This window comes from Artibeus jamaicensis, unplaced genomic scaffold (genome assembly GCF_021234435.1).
Source record: "Artibeus jamaicensis isolate MK-2021 breed Jamaican fruit bat unplaced genomic scaffold, CSHL_Jam_final contig_2826, whole genome shotgun sequence".
NCBI lineage: Eukaryota > Metazoa > Chordata > Mammalia > Chiroptera > Phyllostomidae > Artibeus > Artibeus jamaicensis.
The window spans coordinates 18,226-30,269 of record NW_026521628.1 but is presented as its reverse complement, the minus strand read 5'-3'; the positions used below and the strand labels follow the sequence as shown (position 1 = coordinate 30,269).

General features: G+C 44.6%; 1 protein-coding gene across 1 annotated transcript; it reads left to right on the top strand.

The window, feature by feature from the left end:
* The first annotated feature begins 510 nt into the window (after positions 1-510).
* Positions 511-9,861, top strand: LOC119056744 (DLA class II histocompatibility antigen, DR-1 beta chain-like). Its single transcript, XM_037155243.2, has 6 exons — positions 511-687; positions 5,472-5,741; positions 7,639-7,920; positions 8,624-8,734; positions 9,190-9,213; positions 9,495-9,861. The coding sequence occupies exons 1-6, from the start codon at positions 588-590 to the stop codon at positions 9,506-9,508; spliced, it is 801 nt and encodes a 266-aa protein (XP_037011138.2). The 5' UTR covers positions 511-587; the 3' UTR covers positions 9,509-9,861.
* Positions 9,862-12,044: the final 2,183 nt, after the last annotated feature.

Genomic DNA, 12,044 nt, shown 5'->3' with positions numbered 1-12,044 from the left:
CAGCATTTTCCAGAATTAAAACCCCTGAAAGATCACAGTGACTTTAATTGTGAGAGGTTAAGTAATTTCCCCAAGTTTACAACACTAAGCTATGATGCAATAAGGGCAAAATTGAGGGTCTCCTTATTTGCAATCATCTTCTCCATCCCCTAAACTCCTAAACACACTCATACACACATTTGTCAAAATGGCTCTGTCTACAAGTATGAGAAACAAATATACTCCTGAAAGGCTCCAACTTGTACATGCAGCATTGACCAACACAGAATTGGCTCATAATAGGGGCCCAATAAAATGTTTTAGAGACAATTGAATCAAACCTTTAAAGCTCTAAATTAAAACAATCTTTCTAATGCAGGAAATTTTAACTTTCAGAAGGAGACCTTCATACTGAATCTCTGACCAGCATTTGATGACACCATTCATCTCTCATGCTGATTGGTTCTCAACACTGAAATTACCCAATCCAGGGACAAAGAAATGAGTTCCTTGGCTGGTATTATTTGAGATGTGGGTGGAGAAAGGTCATAGTGCTCAGTGAGTGAGACTTGCCTGCTCTCTGCATCCCGTCCTCTCCATTCTCCAGCATGGTTCGTCTGTGCTTCCCTGGAGGCTCCTGGATGTCAGCTCTGGTGGTGATACTGTTGGGACTGAGCCCTCTCCTGGCTTGGGCCAGGGACACACCATGTAAGTGCACATCTTGGGTGTGGGGGGTGAGAAATTCTGGGGTGAGAGAAGGAAGGGATTCACTTTGTCACTGTGTCTAGGCTGTGTCCCTTAGAAAATTGTGACATTTTTTTCAGTGATGACCTGTCTTTATTGTATGGATCCCTGATTCTTTCCACAACAAAAGGAGCCTGGGTGCTCACCCTCCACCAGAGCTGTGTGCGGGGCTCCGTGTACACAGGTCATTTCTTCTCAGCTCTCCTCCAGTAAAGCCTCTTTTTAAAAAATATTTTATTTATTTATAGAGAGATGGGAAGGGAAGGAGAAAGAGTGGGAGAGAAACATCAGTGCGTGGTTGCCCCTCATGTGCCCCCTACTGGGGACCTGGCCTACAACCCAGGCATGTGTCCTGACTGGGAATCAAACCTTCAGCCCTTTGCTTCACAGGCCCGTGCTTAATCCACTGAGCTACACTAGCCAGGGCAAGCCTCTTCAACCTTGTATCCCATTCCCTCGGGTCTTGAGAAGATTTAGAAACAATGGTATCAAACCAGTTCCCATCCAGTGGTTCTATTTACTATGTTGAATTACCCCAAGAAGAGAAAAGTTTCTCTGAAATGTTGTAGGGAGTCAAAAGGAGTTGGAAGGGTCTCTCCTAGAAAATCCCATGTTATGTCCTCAGCGGAATCTGTGATGTGGGTGCCTCTCTAATATGTGAACCCCCCCCCACTCTCCCCTTTCCTTTCTCCCTGAACCCCAATGTTTATAAGGCCTGTGTCCCTGTAAGGGAGGTTCTCTGACAGAAGTTGGGGTGAGTGCTCTCTATTCCCCCTGTGGAAAGCCCCCTGGAGCTGAAGCAGAGATTCTTGGTACTTGGGATGACCCTTCAGATAAGGAGCATCTGTGAGGTGTTCTTTGATGCCTTACAGAACTCAAGGCATCTTCTGAGCACTGGCCAGGGTAGTGTTGATTACAACTCTGTCTTGAACCTTTCTGTACTGTCAGTTTCTCCTATACCTCCCTTTGTCTGATCTGAGTCCATGGTAGGGATTAAACTAGTAGAGATAAATTGTATGAAGTTCTGTTCCTTAAGTTAAATAAAGAGTCAAATATTAGCAATTTCATAGGTTCAAATTATATACCTTGAGCAGGAGGATAGAGTATGAAGGCTGCTTTCATCCCACAGCGCTGAAAGTTAATAATCAAGTCAAGGGAAATTATTGGCCTCCTGGAATCTTGGACCCGAATGTCACAGGTGTATTCATTATGCCCTCTGTTTTCCTTAATTAGCCACATTTGGTTACCTCTGCTTCCAGTTCCTCTCTATCCATTTTTAAAGATTTTATTTATTTATCTTTAGAGAAAGTCAGGGAGAAAGAGAAGGAAAGAAACATCCATGTGTGGTTGACTACTGCACAACCCCAGTGTGATGCATAAAGGTGAAGGGAAGCCAATTTTCCCAGAGGAGAGATTGGCCAGGTGTGGAAGGGAGGTGGGGAAGCAAGAACATGCAGAGAAGTGAGCACTGACTTTGGCAGATATAACGTGTGCAGTCAGTGAATTGTACAAGATGGACACTGGAGTGGACTGTTTGAAGAGAGAATGGGAACTGAAGACGTGAAGGGTGGATTACAGGTGACTCTTTTGAGCAGCTGACCTTGGGGAGAGACTGAACTCCAGGACCAGGGAGTCAGCTGGACCTGAAGCACAAGAATATACAAGTCTGAAAGGAAGCTGGGAAGATGTCAGTGAGGAGCAAGGAATCACACGACAGTGATCTTGAATGCAGAAGTTATTGGTTATGCAAAAATGCATTGACTATACAGCCAGTGTTTATTTATGACCTAAAATAGACCAGTTATCACCCTAGATAATGAGGATGGAGGCATTAACAGAACAAATCTGGTCTTTATCAGCATGGAGCATCGCAACATTCTGCAGTTACTATGTACCAGTCCTATAAATTTGAGTATGTAATTCTCATAACTATCCTATCGGCAGTAATTAAAAATGTAATACTCTATGGAATCTAAAATTCAAAGTTTAAGTAACTCACCCAGAGCCACACAGTCAGTTGTAGAACCTGGGGTACATAGTCTACTCTCAGTGTCTAGAAGGGCCCTCTCTTCTACGTCAGCGCGCTCACACGAGGGTCGTGTATGTCCCGTTACTACACACAAACCAAACTTCTGTCCTCATGTGTTCAAAATGCTATTTAGTGATACAATTAATTAAAGACAACTGCCAAAGTATGATGAAGATATTATTTGCTTTAGGAAATTAAAGAACAGAAAGATCCTGGGAGCTTGCCTTCATAGGGGTTGTAAGAATTAAAATAACAATGCATTTATTAATTACTTATTATGTGATCAGCCCTATTTAATTTCACACTTAACATATCCTGTGAGTATACTATCACTAAATCTATTGTAGATATAAAGAAAAAGGGGCACATGGATATTAAAATCCTACCCAGGTGGAAGTGCTAATATTAAAAACTAGATTTTCTAATTAGAAAATCGAGTTTGGCTTCTAACCACCACTAGTGAACAGTGGCTTGGCTGAGTCTGAGTTACTGATGAAATTTCTGACGTTCACATGTGCCAGTGTGTGTCTGAGGGTTGGAGGTGGGCAGATGCAAGGGCTGCCTGTTCTGATGTAGAGGAGAAATTCACATTCCTTTTGCATTTATGACTTGCAAAGTTCCATATGGGCTCACAGTATGTGCGAATACCGTGAGGAAGAACATTAAGAAGTATTAAATATACTTCCTTTTCTGAGATTTTATTAGCAAGAGGGCTAGGGTTGACAAATAAAATATCACGTGCCCAATTAAATCTGAATTTTAGAAAACAAACAATTATTTATTTGAAATCCAAATTTAACCAGTCACTCTGTATTTTTATTCGTTATATGTGGAAATGTTAAGCTGGGCAGTGAACAGGGACCAACAGTGCTTTCTCACACAGGCTACAGTGAGCAGCAACTTCATGCATTTTTACTTTTCAACTTTCTCATGTGTGGGGAAGTACTAGAGAATTTATGAATAAATGTGGTCTGAGCAGAGCACCCTCCTCTCTGCCATCATTTCTAAGTGAAGGTCTCTACTCAGTCTGGGAGGCAAAGAAATTAAGAAAGAAAATGATGTGAAGGATAAATTATATGACTTGGTGATTGGGTGACAAGGCAAAGAAATAGGTAAACAGGTCCTGAACAAATTTATTTTGCTAAAAATATTACTGCATACAGGGACCAGACTGCTAAAACATACAGATTTCATGTAGGACCAAGATTTTCAACAGATATAATATTGATAGAACTTTCTGTGTAATTCTCAGCTGCTCCATAATTAACAGTGGCTTTTTCACCACAGGCTTTTCAGATGGTTCACACCAGTGGAGCTCACCCTCTGAAGGTTCACCGCCCCTCCCTCCCCTTCCTACCCCTGGAACATCTGGCAACATCTGGAGCCATGTTTCATTGTCACCCAGGGGTTTCTTCTGATGATGAGTGGGTAGAGAGGCCAGGCATGCTGTGTACAACCTACTGTGTACAGGACAGCCCACCCACCTGGTCCAAAATGTCAATAGTGCTGAGGTTGAGAACACTGCTTTACACTGTTTCTAAAAATTCTAGACACTTCATACACACACTCATCTTCCAACTCAGTTCTTCATGGTTTATTTTAGCTCATTACAGAGAGAGAGAGAGAGAGAGAGAGAGAGAGAGAGAGAGAGAGAGGGAGAGAGAGATAGTGGTATAAACTCATTCCTTTCTTGTTGAGTCCATTCAATCAAGTGAAGTTTAAAATCTTCAGTTTTACTTTTGCCTTATGCAATGTTTCTCAAAGTTTGAAAATCTTGAGGGAGAGGGGAAGAAGCATCAATGTGTGGTTTTTCTCTTGCACACCCCGTACTGGGAACCTACCCTGCAACCCAGGGACGTGCCCTGACAGGAATCCAACCAAGATCCTTCAGTTCCCAGGCCAGCACTCAATCCACTGAGCCACACCAGCCTGGGCTGGTTCTCTTATTTTTAAACATTAGTTTATTCTGGTTTTCTGAGCTTTCTAGGTCGGGACATGCAGAAGAGATGCGGCCCTACTGGGTCTGTGCTTATTTCTCCCTGAAACTCCTCAGTGGTTTCCGTCACATTCGGTGGAAGGTGCCACCCTCACTGACCCGCAGTCCCAGGTCCCCGCCTCCCTGTCGTGTCCGGGCCGCAGGGACCCTGGTCGCTGGCGGAGGTTCGCGGGTTTGGTCCGGCTCCCGCACTTTCTGTTCTTTCCCTGGAAAGTGCCTCCCCTTCCCCAAACCTCCGCGCTCACACCGACTCAACCTCCTTGTCCCATCTTCGGTGTCGCTCGGAGGCCACTTCCCGTCACCCCAGTGTCACTTAGATCCGTGGTTTTTCTCGGTTCTGGGACTGGACGCTTCTCGCTCCTGCGTGAATTCTCGGCGGTTGGGGCCCGACCGTGAAGCTCCGGAGCGGCGGGCGGAGGCCCGTTTCCTTCCGGATCCTCCGGGGAACAGCGGCCCGGCGCCGGGTCCCACCGAGCGAGGACCACGCGTTTGCGGGAAGGGAAGCGCTGCGGGGAGAGAGGAGGCGGGGACGCCGAGCGGGTCCGCGGCTGAGGCCCGGGGGTCGCCCCCGCCCCCGCCCGTCCCCTCCGGCCCAGACGAGGGGCGGCCCCGCAGCGGCAGTCGGGGCGCGGGGGCCTCGTGTCCCCACCGGCCGGGCGCCCGCACTGGGCGGCGTCGCCGTCCGTCTCTGACCCGAGTGACCGGTCGTCCCTGTCCCCGCAGCGCCTTTCGCGTACCAGTTTAAGGGCGAGTGTCATTTCACCAACGGGACGCAGCGGGTGCGGCTCCTGGTAAGATCCTTCTACAACCGGGAGGAGTACGTGCGCTTCGACAGCGACGTGGGGCAGTACCGCGCGCTGACCGAGCAGGGGCGGCGGAGCGCCGAGAAGTGGAACCGGGACAAGGACCTCCTGGAGCAGAGGCGGGCCGCGGTGGACACGTTCTGCAGACACAACTACCGGGTGTCTGAGGGATTCCTGGTGCAGCGGCAAAGTGAGCGCGGCGGGGGCGGGGGGGTGGGGGTGTTTATGTGTGTACGTGTGTGTGTACGTACGTGTGTGTACATCTGCGTGTGTACGTGCGCGTGTACATGCGTGTGTGTTTGTAGAACTGGGACCGACCGCACGTGTGAGGCCCCCGCGGGGTCGCACGGTGGCGGCGGCCGCTGGGAAGGAGGATCGGGCCGAGTTTGGGGGCGGGAGCCTCTGAGGCTTCTTTTAGGTCTTTCTTGCTTTTTGATTAGTGTACATATCTTTACATAATTGAACTGATTGAACTGATTATAAATCAGGTTATTTATTTATTTATTTTTAGAGAGAGGGGAAAGGAAGGAGAAAGAGTTAGAGAAACATCAGTGTCTGGTTGCCTCTCACCTGGCCCCTGCCCTGACTGGGAATCAAACCAGCGGCCCTTTGGTTCGCAGCCCGCACTCAAGCCACTGAGCTACACCAATCAGGGCTAAAATCAGGTTTTTTAAATTATAATTTTGTTACTTTATATATGGATGTTACTATTTTTATAATGCCAATAGTATTCAAGTAGTTACATATTACCATTTTACAGTTGTGACAGTTTACTTCACATTCTAATTTTTTTCAATATGACCAAATAGTGGAAATTTTATATTTTAATTTTTTATTTGTACTTTTTGATTTCTAAAGTTCTTGAACATTTTCACGTAATTATTGGCTAGTAGTTGTTCCTGCTCTAAGAACTGCCTGTTGTCTATCATCTCTGGGGGCCTGGTGTTTTTCTTGGTGATTTTATCAGTTCTCCATGCAGTAAGGCAAACACTTAGCTAATATTTGATTCAGCAGTTTCTCCAGTTCCTGGTTGGTGTGTTGTTTCTGTTTTATTACTTACCACGTTTAGAATTTAAACATCTTTAATATAATAAAATATACTGCAAAGTTGTCAGCAATGATTTACTATCAATCTTAAATCTACCATTTTGTGGTGGTATAAAAAAGTTTTTCCCCAGGTTTCTTCTCCTCTCCCTTTTCTTCCTCCCTGACTCCCTCCCCTGCTCCTTCGTTGTATTTATTGAGCTTGGTCTCAGGCAGGAAACACACATATTAATGAGTCCCAGATCCTTCCTTGAGCTCAAATGTCAGCTGAAAAAGAGGGATAATTATAAAATGGTAACAATTCCAATAATGGATATGCTTCTTTTGAAAAGGAGAGGGATTGCTCAACTGAGTGTAATTGTAAGTATTTTAAAATAAATGACTTTCCTTGCTCCTTCCCCTCTCCTTCAGGACTTAACGCTTTTAAGGGACTCAGAGTCGCCTGTGTCTTTCATGCTTTCCAGGTAGAACCACTTCTGTGGAGTTCTCAGGTGTGAGTGTCCCATTCCCATCTTCTCCAAGCTATTCCCCAATTTATCCTCACTGCTTTGAATTATATTTTCTCTCCAAGTGAACAAGCATAATAAATAGGTAACATATATTGATAGCTAAGTTCCAGCCATTGTATTACATATTTTAGGTCCATTGATCCTCATGTATCCATCCTTAAGAGGTAAGTTAGTGTTATTATCCCCTTTTGTAGATGAGAAAGCTCAGAATGGAGGAATGTAAAAATTCTCCCAGGGTCAGCCAGTAAGGGGCAGAGCCTGGATTTGAACTCAGACAGCCCTGCTCCAGAAATCACACTTTTAATTAATGCACTATATGCCTTGCAAATATTGGTAAACAATTCAACAATGAATAACTTTCTAGATACGAAAAAATCCCACAAATGTCCTCAGCCTCCCTCAGATCTGGTAGGGATCCTGCAGGGCCAGAGCTCTGAGGGAGGCCTGCCTGCGACTAGAGACTGGAGGCCGAAAGGCAGCCAGCCCAGGAGCCACATCTGCGTCCCTCATGACCTCCCACCCTTTCTCTCCTAGCTGAGCCTACAGTGACCGTGTACCCTGCAAAGACGCAGCGCCTGCAGCACCACAACCTCCTGGTCTGCTCCGTGAGTGGTTTCTACCCCGGCCACATTGAAGTCCGGTGGCTGCGGAATGGCCAGGAAGAGGAGGCTGGGGTTGTCTCCACGGGCCTGATCCGGAATGGAGACTGGACCTTCCAGATCCTGGTGATGCTGGAAACCGTTCCCCAGAGTGGGGAGGTCTACACCTGCCAAGTGCAGCACCCAAGCCGGATGGACCCTGTCACTGTGGAGTGGAGTGAGAAGTGTTCTGTCCCCACTCGGGCCTCACTCACCATGGGGGGCTTTGCTCATCTCTGAGTGTCAGGGTTCTCCCCTCCCCATACCATGTTCTCATTTGCTCATATTCTCTCCTTCCGCACAGATCATGGGGGTGGAGGGGTGGTTTTGTGACAATTTCTATAAATACTTAGAGTCCTTGGGGAGGCTGTTCCTGGCAGTCAGAAGAGCAGTTGTTTCTGTTGTGAATTTTCCCACGATGTCACAGGTCATGTTCCTCCTTGGCCCTGGGCACCAGTCTCTTGCCTTGGCTGGAGTGGTACTTATGTCCTGTTGCTCTGAGTTGTCTAATGAGATCTGAGCAAAGGCACATCCTCTATGGCATAAGGACCTTCCTAACATGGGGAGAGTTCAGTGTCTGCTGTGCCATTCATTAGCTCTGTCACCCTGGACAAGGACTCCACCTAACTGAGCCCCAGGCTCTGCATCCATCAGATACTGAAGTAGTGGCCTTGTGTCGGGGCCGTGATGTTTCAGTGTGTTCGGTGCCTGAAACTGGTTTCTCCTCAATGTGATTTTTAAGCTGCTTTTGCAGAAATGGCCAATTGTTTTAGCTCTTCTAGGGGAGGCTTCTTCCCACTCTCAAAGCTCTCAGTCCCAGAGTCTCAATCAAAGAAGTTGGGTTTGGGATAAAAATCACTAAAACCAGCTTCTTCTCATAGAAGCACAGTCTGAATCTGCACAGAGCAAGATGCTGAGTGGAGTCGGGGGCTTCGTTCTGGGTCTGCTCTTCCTTGGGGCGGGGCTGTTCGTCCACTTCAGGAATCAGAAAGGTAAGGAACCTGTGGGCAGCTGAAGGTCCCCACAGACTGTATGGGGGAGGAAATACGGCTTTGTTCAAGTTAGTTCTCTGTATATCAGTGGCCTTGTATAAAGCTCTTCCTTGTTTGATCTCAAATTTCCTGGAAACCCAGAAATAAATAGTACATGGTTAATTATGGAGGAAACATAAGGAATTATGGCCTGTAGAGGTAAGAGAAGGGTTAACATGTATGGGCATTTAGGTCAAGATCCTGGAACAATTGAAGGAACAGACACTGTAGCTAATAAAATTACACTGGATTTGTGTGACTGAAGCTTTGTGGGTCACTGCTCTCAGTTTCTGCTTGCCTCTCTGGTGGGTTGTGGTGTTAGGGAAATGTCAGGTGGTCTGGGGCTGAGGACACTGTATTTGGGGACAGATTTACCTTTATATCTTTTAAGCCTATATCTTCCTTCTCTTTCCCAGGACACTCTGGACTTCAGCCAACAGGTAATGCTCTTTAACTGTATTTTAGAGACATATTCAGTTTCCCTAGAACAAAATGTAGAAGTAACAGAAATAATGGGAAAGCCTTTGGATCTCACCTCTGGTCAGGCAGTTTACACCAAACTTCTCACCACTTAATAAAAGGCCTGCTCCAAAGCAGCTTTGGCTCAGGGTGACCTGGGAACTTTTCTTCTTACTTCAGAGCTGCAACAGGAGGCCCTAGAGGGAGGGGGAGAGGTTGCTTGTTGGCTAGGCCTGGGAACAGCACTCTCCTCTGTCTGCAGGACTCCTGAGCTGAAGTGAAGGTGGTGACACAGGTGACACTGGAGGAAGAAAGAACCTTCTGTCCCCACTTCTTTGCAGCGTGGAAAGCTTTCCTGCTTGAGTCTTACTCCACAAAGAGGGTGCTCCCTCAGGATCTGCTTTGGTCCTGGTTCAGTGACCCTGCAGATCATGTCCTCCTTGCTGGCTTCCTCAGCCCCCGCCCTTGACCTGGAAGTCCCAGTATCAACCAACTGCAGTGCCTCACTTACCTTCCTTCCTTCCCTGGTTTCTCTGTATTCAACCCTTACTGTCTCCTGTGCACCTGAATTCACCGTCTGCCCACATTTCTTTATAAAATTTTCCCCAATTAAATACAGAGTGAAAGTCTTCTGCTTCATGTGGCTACAAGTGAAAGTCTTCTGCTTCATGTGGCTACAAGGAGGGAAGCAAGGGGGATATATGAATCCACCTATGTACATCCAAACAATGAAGTACTTCGCACTGGAAGGAAAAATGAGAATAGTCTGCAATGGAATAATATCCAGAATATGTTTGGAGCAAGGAACAGGAGTGTTTGAATAGTACATAGCATATGTGTTTAATAAAATAGAGAATGGGAATCTATAGCTATAGCTGTTCTGTCTCCCTCTATTTATAAATAGAAACAATGGAGAATTAAAAAAAATGGTTTTCTGTGGGGCACAGTGAGGGTTGAGAGATAAAAAGTAGACTTCTTTTTTAAAGATTTTATTTATTTAACTTTAGAGGGTAAGGGAAGGAGAAAGGGAGAGAAACATCAATGTGTGGTTGCCTCTCATGGGCCCCCTGCTGGGAACTGGCCGCATGTGCCCTGAGTGGGAATCGAACCACGATCCTTTGGTTTGCAGGCCTGCGCTCAATCCACTGAGCTACACCAGCCAGGGCAAAAGGTAGATTTTTAAAATGTATCTTATTTAGTAATTTTATCTCGAGGACCGTTAAAATACTGTATATAACAGAAAGTTTAAATCCCAAGTTTAGAAAGACAGTCCATGAAAACTGAAAACAAACTAACAATTGAAATAATCTTGACAAAAATATATAATGAAAAACAAGCTAGAAAAGTAAATCAAAACATTTTGATCCTTGCATAAAACATTGTGAAACTAATTGTAAATCAGTATTTGGTTCTACACTCTACAGACAATAATAATACGAGGGAGCTGGACAGGTATCAGAGAAGGACAGCTAATGTGGTTAGAAGAGGGTGGGTTCTGCTCTTGTGTTTCATCTGAGCAGTTAAAGTGTAAATTCAAAATCTAAAGAGCGAATCTATCTAAATTCAATCTAAAGTGTGAATCTATCATCTAAAGATGATTGATTCAGAAGTTTATTTCAAAATAAAAGTAATTTGAACACAATTTCTCTACTGTCAAAAATAACTATTTTATTTTCAAGTGAATTTCAAGATTATTTTATGCACATTTTAATTCTATGGTGCATTAGTTGTGTGAAATGTTATCATCCTGCTGGGATTTAACAAACTGATGGTAACATCTGTGATATGCCTGCAGTTGAGATAAATTCTGTTTAATCCCAGTCTGCAACTTTACTCTCACTTTGTTCTCTGAGATGAAGAAGTGAGTTGTATCATTTTATCTGAGACCTATGGTGTGAAATTATAGGTAGAATTAAAGTATATGGTATGAATATTTTAATGAAGATGTTTTCTGCTGCTAGTAGAAAATCCAACCTAATTTGCTCTATTTTTCCTTAACATAATAACTTACAAAGAAGGTAGGCCCTAGGTGGGGCATCTCCAGAGCTGACCAATTCGTCAGGTCAGTAGCATCACCAGTGAGCCGGGTACCTTGTAGCTCATACCCGTATTACGCATGCCAGTGCTCCTAACATGGTACAAGGATGCCTGCAGCAGCTTTAGGCTTCGTATTCTCTCTCAACAGTTCCTAAACGTAGAAAAGGAGAACTGGTTTTCTTATGAGTCTTCCCAGTAGACCCACTTTCCACGCATTAGGAGGATCCTGTGATTACAGCTGTTGACTCAGACAAACCACAACTCACCCTTTGTGGGCTGGGCCTGCCTCTCCTGATGCACTTGGGGAGGAAGGAGCAAATTTATATTTTTTTGGAAAGAAAGAAATAGCAGATGGAGTAGGGAAGAATGATTTTAGGGTACAGAAGCTGTAGCTTCTGCACTGTCAGGTTGTTTATGTTTTTAAGTGTTTCCTCCTAAAGGATGACAGATTCCTGATGGACAGCAGCAACTCAAGGTTATGAGGTTTTTTTTAAACACTAAGTATTAAATGTCAGCCATACACCTAATTACAAAAAACAAACAAGTAAGCAAGAGGATTAATTTGTTTTTAGAACTTATTAGGGTGATCCTTTATTTTATGAAAATATATGTTTTCAATGGAAAAAATTTTAAAAAGACACATGAAATGACTAGATTTTTAAGATGCTAAAACCTAATATATCTTTATTTTAATAAGCACTTTTTCTATATTGATTAATTTTTTGTTAAATATACCAATATAACAAGGTCCTAAATTAGTTCTGTAAATAGTTGA